Raw genomic sequence first — 20,162 nt, 5'->3', positions numbered from 1 at the left:
AAGAAAAACACATCAGAAATATCCCAGGATCTTAAGACACTCAGTCCTGGGACACAAATAATTTAATAACAAAAACTTTATTGAAAGATCAGAAGTTGTACTGTCAAAAAGTTTTGTGTTCCTCACCATTTCCTGGCAGAAATTGCCATATGGCAGACCATTTCAAAATGTGCGAAATGTTGAGGTTTTCTTGGTGTTCCCCACGTGGTTGTGGAAGAAATGATGAGGTAAAACCAAACTTTTCTGAGAGTGCAGCTTCCGATCTTACATTTGAAAGCATTTTGATACTGATTAGCCAAGTGCGAATTACTATTCTCATTAGAGGCACTTGGGTCAAGCAGCGATTGGGGACACCACTTGTGCTCGTCATGAAACCTTAAAAAAAGCTTGTTTGGTCGAATTAGTTTATGACTAAATTGAATGTCAAAGTGAAAATACATGCATGCAAAAATACACCGGTGTACTGCAGTTTGCTTGTTGACCAATGTATTCAAACTTCGCGCCAAAAGGCGAACCGTTTTGACGTCATCAACATGGAAACGCGATTAGTGGACTCGCTCAGACCTATAGATTTAGGGACTTTGGGTTAGGATATAATATGTCCTCTGTGATGAAATACCCACAGTATCCGCTATCTCTATCAACTTCAATCGCCGGGCATTCAATACAACTTTATGGACTTTTTGAACAATTTCTGTCGTAGTGGCTGTTTTTGGTCTTCCTGACCGCGGCGCATCTTCTGTGCTTTTGCGACCACGTTTGAAGTCCGCAACCCAAGTTTTAACCGTGGAGTACAAAGGAGAAGGTTCACGTAATGTACCATCAAGCTCAGTTTTAATTTCTTTCGGGCATAAACCCTTAATATGAAAATATTTAATAACCGCTCGAATTTCAACTGGTTCCATTGTTGCAACTTGCAAAACTTTAGCAACTTTGACAGCCTGTCAAACAGTTATTATTTGATAGAAATTTTTGTTAATCCACAGCCAGACAGATAAATGTTGAAACAAAACAACGCCATAAAAACATCGGGCAAATTTGTTCACTCTATCTGAGTAAGGCCGGAGACTTTCCAATTTATGCTCGTACATGGTTCTTCCAAGTCACTAAGGAGGCAAACAAAGGGGTAGACAAACTGCTTAAGTTTTTGTGTCCATAAATAAAACGAGAAATCAAATCAAATAGTTATTAATAACTTAGCAACCATTTTTTATATTTGTAATTTTGTTGTTGTGAAATATTCAAATTTGTGTGCCCCAATGTCGAAATTGCTTATTTGGCTCACCCTTTCAATATTAAGTTCCGTACTGACACTGGTGAAACACGTTGTCAAGACACGATTGTCTTTTGTTTTGCACTGAAAAGCGTGCGTAAAACATCGAAAAACAAGCGATGAGTATAAAAATGCGATAAATGCACCTGCCGACCAAGAATGATGAAGCAAAAATGTGAATAAACGTGTGAAAGTATACCGGTTGAATAAGAAACATCAACTTAATAATTATAATTGTATTTCTCTTGGATAATAAAAATCCAACCACTCATTGTAAACTGACATATCAAGTTAAAGATAGATGTAGTTACCGCGATACTTTCACCGCAAAGTTAGGATTTCTTTAAGGAATTTTAAGGAATTTTGTGTGTCGGCTATTTGAAATCCCGTTTCCATTGTGTATAAATTCTTTTGCAAAAACAACCGTAAATTGCAACGCTGGTGTTGTGGTGTTAAACAAATGTTCTGCATACGGAATTCCATCAGTAGGCGGAGCGTGCAGCTGAGATGTGACGTCAAACCAATGAAAAAGTGTTTTAGCTCCCGCCTGAATATTTAAATTTCTTTACCCAATTTTGGCAAAACCGTCATGTATTTTTCAAAAATTTCTGCACCACTGCGTTAATATTCTACAAAATTTGGTACAAAAACATATAGGTTACATTTTTAGCATTCTCCCTATTCTCGGCCGCACACAACACGCATGAATAATTACAAAAGACCCAAACGAGGACTTTTACAGCAGTTATCCACCAGCATAAAGCGTTCTCCATTAAGTCCATCTGGAAAAATCCTCCGCTCCGCACCTAAAGTAGATTTTAAATTTTAATTCTTGCTCAGTCCAGTATGAAAACCTGTTTTTTTATAATTCAGGCGAGCGTGTTAAATTTTTAGGTTCCAACGAGTCAGCCCACGCGACTATTTAGCTTTATGAACCCCTTAGCTGTGGAAATTTGGCTTTACGTTTTAGCGGCGTATATGTTGGTGTCGTTTACACTGTTTGTAATGGCGAGATTCTCACCCTACGAATGGAACAACCCTCATCCCTGTCATCAAGAATCAGATATTGTAGAAAACCAATTCTCGGTTTCCAATAGTTTTTGGTTTATAACTGGAACATTTTTACGACAAGGATCCGGACTGAATCCCAAGGTTTGAATATATGATTTTATCTTGGCAATTTGCGAAATTTGGACTTGCTGCATTGGTAAATCTGATGTTAAACATGTGCATGCCATAAGATTTATTGCAAGAGGACGATAAAAACATCAAAAAAATATTGTTTAAATTGCATTATCTTATCGTATTAGCTCAAACTTGTTCCCTGTCGCAGTCGCGCCACAGATTTTCCGCTTATCCTCTTCTGCGCTCGACCTAGACTTCATTCTCTGCCTTCGATAGATCCCGGAAAAATATGAGCATATTGATCTTGACCTCTACACCTTCACCACAAAACATCACTGTACAGAATGTTGTAAACAACATCCATCTGTCGCTACTGAAAGACGTGCGTTTGTTTTTTGATTTCCACAGAACTCAATAAGAGAACCAACTCGGCTATTTTCGTTTCTCAAGCCTTTGGCGATGACCGTTTGGTTATACATGGCTGGGGCGTACATTCTGGTATCAATAACAATTTGGATTGTGGCTCGATTTTCGCCTCGAGAATGGAAGGAACCAGAACTGTGCGACGACTGCTTCCTTGAAAAATATCATTCCGACGAGTTTTTTTATCGCGACGGATCATCAGGAATCGGTAGCGAATTTTCAGACGGTATTGATGAAGTAATCGAAACCGTTAATGATCCATGTCTAGAGCATGGATTGCCTACAGGAAGAACTTTAGAAATACTAGAGAACAGATTTACTATTGGCAACAGCTTTTGGTTTGCTATCGGCAGTTTGATGCAGCAAGGATCAAATCTCAACCCGAAGGTACAATATTTGTTTTTCCCATTAATCCCAACTCGCTTCTAAGTGTAATCATGAAGAAGTTGCACATACAATAGAAACGGCTTAGCACGCACAATATTAAGAATAAACACATTTAGGTAAAATTCTAATTATTGCTTTTCATAGAAAATTAACCTATGTGAATTGTACAACGTGTTTATAAATGTTTCTAGCATCAAGGGTGGCTCTGGAATTCCTGTCATGCACTATTTTGCCGCTTTGTTTTTATAGTGAATAATGCTATACTATATTTCAGAATTATTGACATCTCAGTGTGCCTTGGAAATTCAAACTTATGTTGGCAGAACTTTCTAATATAAGCGTATTTAGTGTTTTTAGATTTAAATTTATCCCTATGTGTATGTAATGTGTGTCACGTCAACTTAGAATCTGATTCATCAGATTTTGAAGAGGAACTGGAATCTGAAGCAGAAGAAATCTGTATTGTCTGATCTGATTAAAATATCAATCCATTAGCTTAAAATAGTTATTTACAGTCGCGTGTGGTAACTTACATTTTACAGCGCGAAATCAGTTTGAAGCACGACGGCGTAGCCGGAGTGCTTTAATGATTGAGCGCTGTAAAATGGTTAACGCACAAGAGTTGTATTAAACTTTTTGGCCGAAAAATTTCAATTTAAATAATTGAATTTTTCAAAATTTATGAGAACTGTCACATCTGACATTTGTAAATTTCATCATCTGTCAATTCTGTCAATTTTGTAGTTGGTGCACAAAAAGTACACAAGATGGCGCTGTATAAAAAACGTTTTAACGTTTTAACATTACTTTAAAAATAGAAATATTGTCTTAATTGAGATAATAATTTAGGTAGATTCCACTTTGGTGATCAATCTTCATTATGGTAAAGTGATTTTAATTTATAAACGCATGTGAAGAGCAGACGATTTGGGCAATTTTTACAGCACGGCGTGTGTAAACGTCCAGGGCGCTTGTAAATCTAGTGTTTCCGAAGATGTCAATTGAATGTTAATTTGACGTTTACAATTCATGAAGCCAAAAAAGTAATTTACTTCATAACCTCAAAATGTTACATTGACAGTTTTAGAACCAAAATGCTAAAAGTCGTTCACATTGTTGTGTTTTACACAGACATGGCCTACCGAGATGTCAATAATTCTGAAATATAGTATATCTTGAAAATTATTCATAATGTCACTTACGTCAACGACGTTTCAGTTATGGTTTTGTGTTCAAGTTTTATGATTTTCAGCTTTTAAACCACAACTAGAACAGTTTATTTCTTAAAACTTACTTTGCTCCATGATTGAGGTTAACTACAAATGTCAGTTGAAAAATTTAAACCCACATTTGTAATAAGTGGCAAATTTCTTTGACATTTCATAGCCACCCTTGATGCTAGAAACATTTATAAACACGTTGTAGTTTACTGCATTTTCCAGTATTATTATTGCTCTCTCAACGCCTTCAGGATTATTGGTCACTGTTAGCTGCCTTTTTGTGATGAACGAAAGTTTGCATAATAATCTGACGAGTTGTTGTAAAATTGTGTTTTTCGAATTTGCCGCTTTAATATGTCCATTAAAGTACTCAATTTGGAGTCGTTTATAGGTAAAGTCCGTTTTTTTATTAAAAAACCACCAACACCGCACTCTCCCACCACTTTACAACCGGCAACATAGTCGATGGTGACTTTTTGGTGATTAAATCAAATAGGTTAGCTGCCTAATTGACAATTTGATCACACAAAACGGCCTTTCAGGCTGTGCCGAGTCTTTTCACTATTAAATCCTTTGATTTGCAATCCAACAGGCTGTAAAAGAAACGTTTTTAACGGAAACACTGCCTAATTTTCAGATATGTCAAAAATTTGACAACTATTTTCTCACCAAAAATCTCCCTAGGCAACGTTGCCGGTTGTAATGCAGGGAAAGATTGCGGTGTTGGTGGTTTTTTAAAAAAAAACGGACTTTATCTATAAGAGAACTCAAAGTAGGAAATTTTGTTTTTTAAGAATTGGCAGAACTAATTAGTCTGGCTGTCACCCGTTTCCTGTCAAGTCAATTTCACCATTACCGATTTTAAGATTTGTGTTTAATAAATTGCTGCATGAATAAAAAATATATCAATATAATTGAATTGTGCTTTGCGGCCATCAATAATTGTACCTAAATATAATAGATGTGAATACAGGTTGTGAGGTTAGGTTAAAATTCAGTGGCAGTGAAACTCATTAAATGTCAAAATCAAGTGGCAAGGTGGTTACAAAATCATTACCAATCGGGTAACACGAAAAGTCTTAGAATTGGAAAATTTAAATTTTTTATTAAAAAAAGAGTGCAAATTCGAAAAAATAGTATAAAGGACTTGTTTTATAATGGCATTGGTGCACGAGTTCCCGAGTGTGGCCATTATAAAACACGTTCTTTAATATACTATTTGCAATTTTATATCTGTGGGATTAACTTGAGGAAACAAGTTTTGTACTTTCATCGCTACCTTGTAGAGTAATGAATACTTCTATCAAGTAGTAACTTAATTGGTAAACTAATTTCTTATGAAAACCATGTAAAATTAACGTCAACTATATTGTAAGACTGCTTTTAGGCAACATCTACAAGGATCGTAGGTGGCATTTGGTGGTTTTTTACTCTCATAATAATCTCTTCATACACCGCAAATTTGGCCGCTTTCCTAACGGTGGAACGGATGATTACCCCCATTGAAAATGCCCAAGACTTGGCCGATCAGACTGATATAGCTTATGGAACTCTCGAAGGAGGCAGCACTATGACGTTTTTTAGGGTAAGCCATTTTTACTTAATCTCTTCGCAGTAGAGTACGCTGGAAAGCACGTCATTCTAAAAGTAGCTTTTTGGTGTTAATCCCGCTGCTATAATATTATGTTATGTAATAAAGTCAATAATCATAGCATGTTTCTAATGTAATTTAGGACTCCAAAATCGGAATTTACCAGAAAATGTGGCGTTTTATGGAGAGCAAAAGCCCGCCCGTATTTGTTAAAAGCTACGAAGAAGGCGTCCAACGAGTTCTCGATGGAAACTACGCCTTCTTAATGGAATCAACCATGCTAGACTATGCCGTTCAAAGAGACTGCAATTTAACCCAAATTGGAGGTCTCCTAGACTCTAAAGGTTACGGCATCGCGACGCCAAAGGGCAGTCCGTGGAGAGATAAAATCTCTCTTGCTATCCTCGAACTTCAAGAGAAAGGAGTGATACAAATTCTTTATGACAAGTGGTGGAAAAATACTGGAGATGTTTGTAATCGAGATGATAAAAACAAAGAATCTAAAGCCAACGCTCTAGGGGTCGAAAATATTGGTGAGTTAAAAAAATACTTTCTAATATGAATGGCTTGACTATTTGCTTTCCTATCTTTTCGGTCACGGCAGTTTTCGTCTCCGGAATCTTGTTTTTAACGATACCCAATTTAGTTGAATGTTGTTTTTGATTAGCAGCCGCTTTGTTTGCTTCTGGTAAAAATTTCGCGAATATTTTAATTCTACTGCAGGATCGACCACTCTATTCCACTCCTTTGCTTAAAGACGAATTAAGATATTAATTCCGGAAGTATGGAGTACATAAACCAAGAGAAGAATAAACGAAAAATTTAAACAAAATGGAAAAATAAAAGACACTAATAAATGGTTTTATCTTTTTGTTTCAGGTGGCGTGTTTGTGGTGCTTCTGTGCGGCTTAGCCTTAGCAATTTTAGTTGCAATATTAGAATTTTGTTGGAACAGCAAAAAAAATGCTCAAACTGACCGACAAAGTTTGTGCTCGGAAATGGCAGAAGAGTTGAGATTTGCCATTCGTTGTCACGGATCTAGACAACGTCCTGCTTTAAGAAGATCCTGTACCAGGTGCAGTCCTGCCACAACTTACGTACCTGCAGCTCTGGATCTTCCCCACATCAATGGGGTAAACACCATTTGCATATAAATTATTTTTTCGAATTTGCCGCTTTAATAGGCCCATTAGAGTACTCAATTTGGAGTCGTTTATAGGTATAGTATATCCGGTGAGAGATTGGGAGATTTTGACAGTTGACATATAGGTTGGCAGCAAATTATGCTACAAAATATACTAAAAACACTAAATTCCTACGCGAACTGGGTTGTCAGGGTTGACAGTAAATGGGCTTATTTTGTTATTTTAAATTTCGCGCGTCTGCTACACTTTTTATCGCGTAGATTTAGTGACTTTTCTGTCATTCAATATCTCACCGTACGAACTATATCTATAAAAGAACTCAAAGTAGGAAATTTTGTTTTTAAGAATTGGCAGAACTAATTAGTCTGACTGTCATCTGTGTTCTGTCAAGTTCTTGGTCAATTTGGATTTTACGATTCGTGTTTAATAAATTGCTGCGTGAATAAAAAATGTATCAATATAATTGAATTGTCCTTTGCAGCCAACAATAATTGTACCTAAATATAATAGATGTGAATACTGGCTGTGAGGTTAGGTTACGTTATGTCAAAATTCAGTGACAGTGAAACTTAATAAATGTCAAATTTTAAGTTGAATTTGAAAATCAAGTGGCAAGTCGTGGTTACAACACCATTACCAATCGTATAACACGAAAACTCTTCGAATTGGAAAATTTAAATTTTTTATTAAAAAAGGTGCAAATTCGAAAAAATAGTATAAAGGACTTGTTTTATAATGGCATTGGTGCACCCGTCCCATACAAAACCAGCCATAGGCGAACACCGGGAATTCGTGCACCAAATTGGCCATTATAAAACACGTTCTTTAATATACTATTTTATTATACCTGCATCATAATCCTAAATTAAAACACGCAAAAGCGTGCAAAAAGGTGTCTTTAGAACACTAAAGCTTTAAAGTTGTCTAAGTAACAAGAAATAGAGAAATGTCAGGAGCAATTTTTTTTATAATATAAATAAACATGAAAATTACAATTAATATAGTTCGTCCAGAGAGAGATTGAATGACAGAAAAGTCACTAAATTTACGCGCGAAATTTGAAATAACAAAATAAGCCCACTGACTGTCAGCCTAGTTTGCGTAGGAATTTAGTGTTTTTAGTGTATTTTGTAGCATAATTTGCGGCCAACCTAAATGTCAACTGTCAGAATGTCTCAATCTCGCATCGGATTCTATACAATTCAACCTAATTTGACATTTGTCTAACAAAATTTTTGTAGTTTTTGTCATCAACTGTAAGTTTAAGTGTGCACCATGTTTTACCGGAATTTTGACATTTTAGGAAATTAGAATTTTCAAGTTTGACTTATTAGCATTTGAAGTCCAAAATAAATCCGCTAGCGACTCTACTTACTGTCATTTAATAAGTTGATAGATATGTCACTATAGTTCGTGCAGAGAGAGATTGAATGACAGAAAAGTCACTAAATTTACGCGCGAAAATAACAAAATAAGCCCACTGACTGTCAGCCCAGTTTTTGCGTAGGAATTTAGTGTTTTTAGTGTATTTTGTAGCATAATTTGCTGCCAACCTAAATGTCAACTGTCAAAATGTCTCAATCTCGCACCGGATTCTATACAATTCAACCTAATTTGACATTTGTCTAACAAAATTTTTGTAGTTTTTGTCATCAACTGTAAATTTAAGTATGCTTTATGTTTTACCGGAATTTTGACATTTTAGGAAATTAGAATTTTCAAGTTTTACTTATTAGCATTTGACGTCCAAAATAAATCTGCTAGCGACTCTAGTTACTGTCATTTAATAAGTTGATAGATATGTCACTATAGTTCGTACAGAGAGAGATTGAATGACAGAAAAGTCACTAAATTTACGCGCGAAATTTAAAATAACAAAATAAGCCCACTGACTGTCAGCCCAGTTTTTGCGTAGGAATTTAGTGTTTTTAGTGTATTTTGTAGCATAATTTGCTGCCAACCTAAATGTCAACTGTCAAAATCTCCCAATCTCTCACCGGATATGCCATATTGTTTGAAATTTCAAAGCCCCCCGCTTTAAGCTGGTTACTGTTGTTTGTGGCTTCCAATTCATAACTAGTAGAAGCTTTTTCATTTTCATTCTTCTGTTGGACGCCCATAGCTCTTGATGAAGTTGATTTAGCAACCGATGTGTTCAGAACACCAGCAATGCGTTTGGAAACAACTATTTTGTTTGAAAGTGATTCTTTAATATAGCCACTAGCCACACTCGCAGATTTCCATACCACCCGACATTTCAACTCATCGATGCTCATACCACTGTTTGCCATAATCGTATGGTGTTTGCTAGCGTTTTAATATCTTCACTCATTTTTTGAACGGATTTTTACAAACATGAAAAAATGTGCTTAACAACGTAAACAAACAAAACGAAAACGATTCACAAACAACCTTTGAGAATTTTATTGTGTAAATTCACATTGTTTCAATGCTCCTAAAGGGTTGTAAATGGATAGGTATAATAAAAAATAGCGCTAAACACTCATTTATAAGCGCGTTTAAAACACTTACGACTCGTCGTGCGTGTTTTAAAGGCTTGTTTATAAACTTGTACTATAATATACTATTTCTAAAATTTAAGTCTAATAATGAACAATAAATATAATAATTTTTTCATCAGGAAGGTATAATTCTTCCCATGATGGACCTAAAGAAATCTCCAATCACCTGCGACGTGGACACTTAGCGGCGACTTTTGACTGGAGGTTCGACTACGTTTGCGTGTACCTCCAGCGCTATTCGCGACTGCTGCGGAGGGCCTTCTAGCTCGCGCCCCCAACGCGCCGCCACTCTAAATTACCGGGCGACTCCACAATGTCCCGACTTTGCGAAAAAAAGTGCGACTTTAGGACGCAATTCAAGATTTTGTCGAAACACTTGCGACATTGTTCAAAGCGGTCTTCAAAGCGACGTCCCCAATAAAATATTGTGGAAGTTCGATAGTGATATTGGTAGTCCGAACAATCCAGACGTGGTGACAAGAACACTGCCAAACGCCGTCGTAAGTAGGACCACTACTTTGTGATACTTAGGTAGAATTTATAAATTAAATCAAATAAATGGACTGATGTTTATACCAAATTCAAAAGTACTTGTAAGAATTTATTCATTTCAATTTTAATTGGTTTTTATTCGTACGCGCGGATTTAGCGACTGGCAAATTTGATGGGATTGAAGTATCATAACGTGTGATCCACAAAATTTTTATTTAGGGCAGGCTTTGACAAAATTTACGTAAGTCGAGAAAAAATTTGACAGTAGTTTGACATTTGTCATTTGATTTAATTTCAACTAGTTTTCAATACACTATTGATTCTGGAAAGACACACAATACATTTTCTCTTATTTGCACCTCGTAATGTCCATATTTTCATCAAAAAATTGAGGTTATATCAAAAATAAAATTTCACTCCGACATGACTTCTATGTTTGTCTCTCTCTTTCATGGCTTACCCTAAATAAAAATTTTGACATTTATTTAACCTGTAAAAATATTCGCTGTCATTCCAATGGAGAAATTGTTATTTCATTCTGAAAAGTTAACATTAAATTACAGATTTTTTTAATTATGGAGATGCTCGGGTCTTTAACACTTCCATTATTTAACAAAAAGACTTAAAAATGCCGCGGAATTAGTTTTAAAATTCCCCGAACGATGTATGCAGATATTTTTGCAGTTAAACTGAGTTTTGCCTTTAATAATGATAATGATTGATTTTTTCTTTTACTACAAAATAACAGAATAACTTGGTAGAATGATAAACTAAATTAATCACAATATACTATCATGTCAGTCTCTAAATTTTTTCGATCGTATTTTAAGGAGGTAAAACATAGTTCATATTTTGAATAGTTTCCGTCCATTACCGCTATTTTAAAATTATGTATTTCTAATTTACGTTGAAATTGTAATAAACAAAATATTATTTGTTATGTATTAGTAGGTAAATTATAAATTGTTACTTCCATTTTATATTCTATATTGTTATTCGTACGTTTATACAGTTTAACAAACGCTCTAGTGCGGTTATGGCTTTGACTTTTTAAATCGTTTACAGCCACCTTACCGCAAACCAACTCCTTACAGGTCTCCATTTCGAGGTGATTTTGTTACTCAACTGACCCAAACTTACTCAAATTGATGATAAACGCAATTATATTAATTGGGGATACTAAAGAAAAAAATACGTGGATTGGAATATTTGGAAATTTGTGGAGTTTATAAGTCTTGACTGTCTAATTAATACTACCAATTTAGAAAAATTTAAGCCACAAAGGAGTATATTTAGAAATTTTTATTTGGACAACTGAAAATGTCAATTTTTTCAACACTGTAATTTCGTTATTTCTAGTGCGACAAGAACGAAATTTATGTATGTTGTTTCTTTTGTTTGTTTTAGTAATCACTAATTTGCAAACATTTAGATCAAAAAGTCGAATTTTTTCAAATTTTCGTTTTAAGACCAAAAAATGCCACCAATTTTTTTTTTAATCCTGTAATTTTTTTATTTTTTATGCGATTTTAACGAAATTTGTGGAGATTATCACTCCCGACTGCCTTATTAAGAGCGTCGATTTAGAAAAATTTAGACTGGAGAAGAGAATTTTAAGAAATTTTGATTTCGAGGAGCGAAGAAAAATTTTTGTTTTTAAACCAAAAAAAAATGTGACCAAAAATTTTAAACAACCTGTAAGTTCTTCATTTTTATTGCCACTATAACCAAATTTGTGAAGTTTATAAGTCTTAACTGTCTTATTAAGAGTTTCAGAAAAATTTAGACCAAAAAAGGAGAATATTTAAAAAAATTTATTTGGACAACAGTGAAAATGTCAATTTTTTCAACATTTTTAAAAATTTTCGTTTTAAGACCATTATACCACCAATTTTTTTTAAGATCCTGCCATTTCTTTATTTGTTAAGTGATTTTAACTAAATTTGTGAAGATTATCACTCTTGACTGTCTTATTTACAGTACCGATTTACAAAAATTTAGAGTGAAAAGGAGAATTTGTAGAAATTTTTATTTCGAGTAGCTAAAAAAAAATACAAAAAAAACTTGAACGCGGTTTAATTTCCACATTTTTGGTGTCACAAGAACGAAATTTGTGGGCGTTATTTTTAAGGTTAAATAGTCCATAAAAGTTGTTGAATTTGGGTTAATTTTAATATATCTTTGTTAGCCATTATTTCTAATAACATTGTTAATTTTTTTTTGGAAGTTTCTATTACTAAGTGGGACTTAGGTCCAGATAATCTAATTTTTCTTAGAAGCATAAGGAAAATATGCCCAAAAAAAATTTTTTTGGATCAAAAATTACAACTATTACGCACGATTTGAAATAAATAGTCATCAATAACTCGCAATTCGCTTTTAAATTGCATATTTGAAAAGAGATTGAGAATATTTATTGCGGTTCATTTCAAGCCAGATGAGACCCAACCACTTGAGGGGTTTGCGGTAAGGTGGCTATAAACGGTTTAAAAAGTCAAAGCCATAACCGCACTAGAGCGTTTAATAAACTGTACGAGTTCTTATTAAGTAGGAATTTACTGTTATTATTATTTTATTCATAATATCACAAGTGCATTGATTCATATTTTTAAGAGACATTTCAATAACGAACTAATTTAACTTGTAGTTAAATTAATTCCAATATTAAAAGTATGATTTTATTGGCAATTTCGAGGAAAATTCAAGCTTGCATTAGTGCACAAATAAGATCGATTCAGTATGAAAATCGCTCGAACAGAATGTTGCAATTAGTCAGTTTTGATCTGTTATGGAAAAGCCAAAGAATCTAGTCTATTGATGTGCAATAGAAGATTACTCAATATGTGAGTTAACTTTAATTTTAATCACAAGCGATTTTCAATTTTTACATGTCAAATGCACTTTCTCTAATTGTTTTGTAACTAATTGTAAGAAAAAAAGTTTCTTAACTACAATAACAGAAAGAAGTGCATTTAACATGTAAAAAAAATGGAAAAAATATTAGAAATTATCAATAAAATCATTGACGCTATACAGAGTGTACTAGCGATCTGTGGGTAGAGCTTTACGCCAACACTAAATAAAAGCAATTTTGTAAAATGACTGCTGCAGGCGCCGAAAAAGAAACGTTGATAATTTAGAAATATTCGACTTTTTTTTGTTTTTTTTTTCTAACCTTTTAAGTGCTGGAAGATTTTATTTATACTTGTAAAATTTAATTTTGTTTGATTTAGGCGCAATAGATCATCACGTCATCACGTCATAGCAAGTCCGGACTAAGGAAGGGGCTCCCTAGGGGCCCCTTGTCACGTAAAAATTTCCTATAGAAATTGAAAAAATACAAATCAAGTACGTAAGGCTTTCTTTGCATAATTTTATCGATGGCCCTCCTTTTACAATTTAGCCCCGGGCCTTAAATTTTATGAAAACAAACTGAGTTAAATATGTTTTATCTTCTATCAATCAGTAATTAATAATAATTAATAAAAAAATGTTTATTTTCAGCTTACTTTGTTCGAATTAATACAGGTGTTTCAATATGCAAAATGCCAAATAACGTTTTTTTTCAAATGATACATAGGTACTATGTGTGATTATTAAATACAAAATTATAGAATAAGAGGCAGTGTTACCTCAAGATGCATTTATGTTGCAAAATGCAACCTTGGGCAGAGTTCAATTCTAGCTGACCAAACCTCTATACCAGAGCTCATTACTATCGGTCCATTCAATAAAAAGTTAAGTTGGCAGCAGTTAGTGATTTTTATCGGTAACAACTGGCAGCAAAAGCGTTTGACCTTGACGCAACTGTGGCATGCGTAGAAGCTAATCATCTTTCACAACATTGCCAAAACTTGTTGAATTTCTATTGAAATCATTTTTTGCAACAAATTTTTAATTAGTTATTGATTAATACACTAAACTTTGACAACGTGTTAACCTCAAAAATTGCCACCTTCAATTTTCCCCTAATTTTCTCCCTAAAGCATTGAAAGCCTGATTTACACTCAAGAATTTTCGAAAACTTTAGTATAGGCTTATAACTCTGTCCACAAATCGGCGATACACTCTGTATATTTTATGTAGTTAATATGAATTTTACGAATTTCTACACGCATATTAATTATTCTTTTTTGTTTTTTAATTTCTTTTTGACGACAGTTAGTAGGTAAATATACTTTGTTTTACTGTTGGACGTTGTTAGTGTTCTGCAATTTTCGTTTATCTATAGTAAAATCATTAAATTATATCCACTGTTTATTCTATTATAAGAATTGTTTATTAAATTTATTAGTACTTGAATAAAATTTGATCCACTTTTAAAATGCATGTTTATTAATAAATTACCTTTTTAGGCGACTTAAACTGAAAATGGAATTTTCAGGCCTCAAAAGCGGCCTAAAAGTAAGTCTTTTCTGGCCGCAAACATTTTTGGCCGATCTATGGTGGCGCCATCTATCCATAGTTTTGCATATTACATCAAGATCCCGACATTAATTACCATCAATTTAATAATTACTTGCGAAAAATCAAATCGACAAACTGCTGTACAGTGCAACAAACACGTGTTGGATTATTCAAAATGAACATGTCTAGCAGTGCTGCAACATCAAATCGCACATCAAACCTAATTCATACAAATTGTGAAGCTACACATGCCAAAACTGCAAATGTAAATAAAGAAAATATGAACTTTTTTGAAGGACTCATAAATAATTACAATTATTCAGTTGTTATGATTGATTAAATCAATAAATCATAAATAAAAATTAAACTTGTAAATTTAATGATGTCGCCTAAAAAATCTTGTGTGTATCACGGCCAAAAAGTGCCATTTTGCCCTCGCCTTCAAAAAAAGGCTCGGCCAAATATGAAACACTTTTTGGCCTTGGTACACAAATAACTATTTTTGTCAGTAGTTCTGGGTACATATTTATATTAACAGATTGATTTTATTGGATTTAATATGTATCAAACGGCCTTACACCAAACTCTTCATAAATCTTATTCCATTCCTCAAAGCTTTCTTGTTTAGGATTATATCTAATTTCCAAATTGGTGTCAATGTTCAAGTAAGGAAAACTCGCATTTGATGAAACAGGAACCCAAACAATATCTTCTAACAATTCAAGTTTTTCTGGAGTCGGATTTCTGTAAAAAAATGTACACCTATCAGATGTTTTGTTTCAGTTTTTACCACTCTGCCACTTACAATGTTTTGGCAAAATTAGTCCATAGTTTAAGCATCCTTTCTTGTGTTCTGATATCTTCATCTGGAAAAATCGACAAATCATAGTTGTCAAACATACCACTTCTTATTCTCCAAAGATATGCAAGTTCCTCATTGTGGCCCACACGTTCACTTCCTATTAGTAATATGAAACGCAACTCAAAAGCACGATTTTAAATCTTACCGTCAACCAAAATAGAAACGTTGCCAATTTTACCGTCGTACGAAAACTGATAAAAGTACACGTTTGAATAAGTGGATTGAACCATTGCATATTTGATTACTGATCGTGTAAATGATGCATCACTCATGTACTAAAAAGTTAAAAATAATTTGCCACAGATTTTTATTATAGTGAAGATTCGTACGCGAACTCCTGCCGCAGGAATATTTTGTAAAAGATCATCCCCACTGTAAATTTTTCTTATTCGTTCTCCAGCTTCTGTTCTGAGAAGATCCGACGCTACATTCATGCCGTTTGGCACTAAAGCTTTGGGATCGTCATCAAATCTTGACATTATTGCTTTTATAAACTTCAAATCTGTAATTTGAGGATAATTTCACGACTATAGAATCTAATAAAGTACCTGTAGTTTGACTTAAACTTTCTTCTGAATTGATTCCAATTATGATCGGAACTCTACTGGCTTCACCTCGACTGATAACTTCAAACATTTTTTCGGTCAGAAACGCATTTTCGGACTCCGATTCGATAACAGGTGCATAATAATAACCTTGAAAGAGTTGTGCCGTGTCGTACGATTCCTAAAAATTCTACCAAGAAGCAAGCTAGTGAATGAGTTTAAAGTTACTAACTTCATTAGCTATCGTGGTTGATGCGATGTCAATGTCTTTAGAGGAGGCTTTTAACATTGTAGCCAAAAGTTCTTCTGATGTGTTTTTTTCAGTGAAAGTATTGTTAAGATAAGACGCTATTTTATAGGCGTAGGATCTCGCATTTCTCTGATAACCAAAAGGATTCAAGACGGAACTGCTTTCCATTATAGCAGCCCTATATAAACCTAAAGTTTTTATAAATTGGTGGTTTTAATTTATATTTTTTCGAATTTGCCGCTTTAATAAGCCCATTAAAGTACTCAATTTGGAGTCGTTTATAGGTATCTATAAAAGAACTCAAAGTAGGAAATTTTGTTTTTTAAGAATTGGCAGAACTAATTAGTCTGACTGTCACCTGTTTCCTGTCAAGTTCTTAGTCAATTTGGATTTTACGATTCGTGTTTAATAAATTGCTGCGTGAATAAAAAATGCATCAATATAATTGAATTGTCCTTTGCGGCCAACAATAATTGTACCTAAATATAATAGATGTGAATACTGGCTGTGAGGTTAGGTTACGTTATGTCAAAATTCAGTGACAGTGAAACTCAATAAACGTCAAATTTTAAATTAAATTTGAAAATCAAGTGGCAAGTTGTGGTTACAAAACCATTACCAATCGTGTAAAACGAAAAGTCTTAGAATTGGAAAATTTAAATTTTTTATTAAAAAAAGGGTGCAAATTCGAAAAAATAGTATAAAGGACTTGTTTTATAATGGCATTGGCTATTATAAAACACGTTCTTTAATATACAAGGTGTTTATAAATGTTTCTAGCATCAAGCGTGGCTTTGGAATTCCTGTCGTACACTATTTTGCCGCTTTGTTTTCATAGTGAATATAACTATCAGGAAAATTATTTATAATGTTACTTAACTTCAATGACGTTTTAGTTACGCTTTTGTGCCCAAGTTTTCGATTTTCAGGTTTTAAACCACAACGAGAACAGTTTATTTCTCAAAACTTACTTTGCTTTCATGCTTGAGGTTAACTGCAAATGTCAGTTGACAAATCGAAACCCACATTTGTAATGAGCGGCACATTTCTTTGACGTTTCATAGCCACCCTTGATGCTAGAAACATTTATAAACACGTTGTACTATATTCTATTTCGCGTTCATAGTGAAGATATTTCGATACGCGTTTGAGCGTATTTCGGTATCGTAATGGACCAATCCCGTGCCAATATTTCCAGGAACTTATATTTTTCTTAGGTTTGAAGCAGACAAACCGTCAACCTGCCGTCAACGTTGACAATTTAGATTTTGGTTTTGATAAACCATGATAAATCGATCAATACACTATTATTTCTTGTTGTACTTGGCTTAATAATTTATCGGAGAAAAACTCTTTGGATGCAAGATAACCATCATGATCAACATCTTCGCTCTCTTGGCTCCCTTGCGCTCCGGTAACCTCAAAACGTCACACCTGTCAAACTGACAGAAATTGGATTTGGCTACTTCGAATTTTTTTCCCGAACATTTTGCTAATGCCAACTACCCTAAAATTCCCTAAATTTCCAAATCAAGTTTTTTCGTTTAAAATAAGGCGAAATAGAAAAAATAGCGCATGATACTTGTTCATAATGCATTTTGCCGCACTTACTACATGCGTGCGGCAAAATGTTCATTATGAAACGCGTTTCATAATATACTATTTTATACCGTGGGATTTTTTACAGACGAGATGATATCCTACTGAAGATGCACCCGCGCTTTGTCCAAAAATGGTAATTTTGGACGAATCACCACCAAAAGTATGAATGTTGTTATTTACCCATTGTAAGGCAAGAAGTTGGTCCTTCAACCCATAATTTCCAGGAATTGTATCATCTTGCGAAGACAAAAATCCTATAATCGGAATAAACACAGTCATAAAGATTAGATACACCGTAAAAATATTACCGAAAACTCCTAAACGATAGTTAAATGTAACGACAATGACATCATGGTTTACAAGAAATTCTGGTCCATACAATTTATGAGTTGCATCACCCATAATAAAACCACCTCCGTGTATGTACACCATTACTGGTAAAGATGGCTTTTTTTTATTTTCTGAAGGTAACTATAACGTAATAATAAAGATTTGTTAACAAATTTAGTTTATCATGGATATAAAGTCCAGCTCATTGCTATTAGTCCACTCTCCTGTGTAAATTTTCGAAAATTTTTGGGTGTAAATCAGGCTTTCACATCTTTAGGGAGAAAAATAGGGGAAAATTGAATGTAGCGATTTTGAGGTTAACACGTTGTCAAAGTCGAATGTATTAATCAATAAATAATTGATTATTTGTTGAAACAGGAAGTTTTAAGAGAGATTTAACAAGTTTTACAATGTTGTGCAAGGCGATTAGCTTCTACGCATGCCACAGTTGCGTCAAGGTCAAACGCTTTTACTGCCAATAATTACCGATAAAAATTACTGCCAACTTAACTTCTTAATGAGTGGACCGATAGTAATGAGCTCTGGTTTACCTACCTCTGGAGTGTAGACATTTAAATAGAGACAGTCTTCATTTTCATCGCTTGAATCAAAAGTCATTTGATGGCATATTTTTGTATTTTTTGTGGTATCCAAAATTCCATCCCAATTTTTCACTGGTTGTGGTGGCTTTATTAAAGATGCAATAAAAATTGTACTTACAACGTACAAGTTTACTTACCTCAAATCGTAAATTGCCAACAGGGGGAGATGCGTATGGAATTTCTTGAAATGCATAGAAGATTTTTTTGCTGTTAGGAATAGTAGCAATGCGACCTTTGATCATTCCTGTTTCAAGTTTAATGAAAACACAACAGAACTAGTTTGATTGAAAAATGATTCTTCTCTAAATAATTGTACTTACAATTGTCTGAATAAACAAAAAAGAAAGTAGAAGAAGTAAGGCGTATTGTTTCATGTTTGGAAACAAAACGTTTATTTCACAGATAAAACTACAAATATTTGGATTAGGATTGTAAGATAAGAGTAGTTATCAATTGAAGAATTCTATAAAACTATATAAAACGTATAACTGTCTTGGTTAATATTATTTTTCATACTCGGCTTTCAAACAATTAACCTCGACTGTTATACGTTTAACATCGGCCTAATAACGTAAAATACTATAAAGTTTTTTTTTGATTAAATTAAATGGATAATAAACGAATTTAATACATACAAGTGCACAATTTAACGTGGCGCGATTTTTAACAGTGAAATAGTTATTTGTGTACTAAGGCCAAAAAGTGTTTCTTTTTTGGCCGAGCTTTTTTTTAAAGGCGAGGGCAAAATGGCACTTTTTGACAGCGATACACACAAAATTTACAAGTTAATTAATTTTTATTTATGATTTATTGATTTATAACAACTGAATAATTATAAATATATATGAATCCTTCAGAAAAGTTCATATTTTCTTTGTTTACATTTGCAGTTTCGGCATGTGTAGCTTCACAATTTGTATGAATTAGGTTTGATGTGCTTTTTGATGTTGTTGCAGCAGCACTTCTAGACATGTAATAAATAAACATAAATAAATTATAAATAACAAATAATTATAAAATTGAGGGTAATGTCGGTATCTTGATGTAATATGCAAAACTATAGATAGATAGCTTTTGAGACCTAAAAATTTCATTTTCAGTTTAAGTCGCCAAAAAATTCATTTATATGTACACTACCGCTCAAAAGTATTTGCCCACTTAAATATATTATTAATTTTTTTGCGATTTCGCGGTTATTTCTGCTGATTCTGTGGTAAGCGATAGTCATTGCACGCGTTTCCACACCTAACTTAACTTTCTTCATCATTTCTGTACAAAACTGTCACTAATTTTTTGAGAAAAACTTGGAGAACAATAAACTAGTTTGGTGGGCAAATACTTTTGAGCGGGAGTGTATATTAGAAATTAAAGTTATTATTCTAATTC

General features: G+C 33.7%; 2 protein-coding genes across 4 annotated transcripts in view; one reads left to right on the top strand and one right to left on the bottom strand.

The window, feature by feature from the left end:
- LOC148178176 (glutamate receptor ionotropic, kainate 2) overlaps positions 1 to 9,967 on the top strand; it is a 236,670-nt gene extending 226,703 nt beyond the window's left edge. For both annotated transcript variants that reach the window (XM_088050839.1, XM_088050838.1), the window contains 5 exons: positions 2,168 to 2,425; positions 5,816 to 6,013; positions 6,162 to 6,552; positions 6,899 to 7,152; positions 9,806 to 9,967. In XM_088050839.1, coding sequence (XP_087906965.1) covers positions 2,168 to 2,425; positions 5,816 to 6,013; positions 6,162 to 6,552; positions 6,899 to 7,152; positions 9,806 to 9,871 — 1,167 coding nt within the window. In that variant the 3' untranslated portion in view covers positions 9,872 to 9,967. The remainder of the gene's footprint in view (positions 1 to 2,167; positions 2,426 to 5,815; positions 6,014 to 6,161; positions 6,553 to 6,898; positions 7,153 to 9,805) is intronic.
- A 5,008-nt stretch (positions 9,968 to 14,975) lies between these two features.
- LOC148178175 (esterase FE4-like) lies at positions 14,976 to 19,186 on the bottom strand. 2 transcript variants are annotated; one of them, XM_088029759.1, is made up of 11 exons: positions 19,097 to 19,186; positions 18,914 to 19,051; positions 18,730 to 18,861; positions 18,153 to 18,315; positions 17,913 to 18,098; positions 16,225 to 16,430; positions 15,996 to 16,173; positions 15,777 to 15,949; positions 15,593 to 15,722; positions 15,391 to 15,544; positions 14,976 to 15,329 (listed from the first exon to the last, which is right to left on the bottom strand). In XM_088029759.1, exons 1-11 carry the CDS (start codon positions 19,148 to 19,150, stop codon positions 15,140 to 15,142), a joined length of 1,704 nt encoding a protein of 567 aa, XP_087885885.1. In that variant the 5' UTR covers positions 19,151 to 19,186; the 3' UTR covers positions 14,976 to 15,139. The 2 variants fall into 2 exon arrangements, with proteins under 2 accessions (XP_087885885.1, XP_087885886.1); XM_088029760.1 differs by having other exon boundaries at positions 18,914 to 19,020; positions 19,097 to 19,174.
- Between the last annotated feature and the right edge of the window lie 976 nt (positions 19,187 to 20,162).

Source organism: Gnatocerus cornutus, chromosome 2 (assembly GCF_029298725.1).
Source record: "Gnatocerus cornutus isolate USDA-ARS CGAHR chromosome 2, icGnaCorn1.1, whole genome shotgun sequence".
In the NCBI taxonomy this organism is placed as follows: domain Eukaryota; kingdom Metazoa; phylum Arthropoda; class Insecta; order Coleoptera; family Tenebrionidae; genus Gnatocerus; species Gnatocerus cornutus.
The sequence above is the reverse complement of the archived record's forward strand: the minus strand, read 5'-3'. Positions and strand labels throughout refer to the sequence as shown.

Coding starts and splice junctions, on each gene's coding strand:
- LOC148178175 (XM_088029759.1), bottom strand. CDS start 19,150: ATGAAACAATACGCCTTACTTCTTCTACTTTCTTTTTTGTTTATTCAG. Junction 19,052..19,096: donor TTTTGTTTATTCAGACAATT/GTAAGTACAATT, acceptor CAATCAAACTAG/TTCTGTTGTGTTTTCATTAA. Junction 18,862..18,913: donor TTGGCAATTTACGATTTGAG/GTAAGTAAACTT, acceptor TCTTTAATAAAG/CCACCACAACCAGTGAAAAA.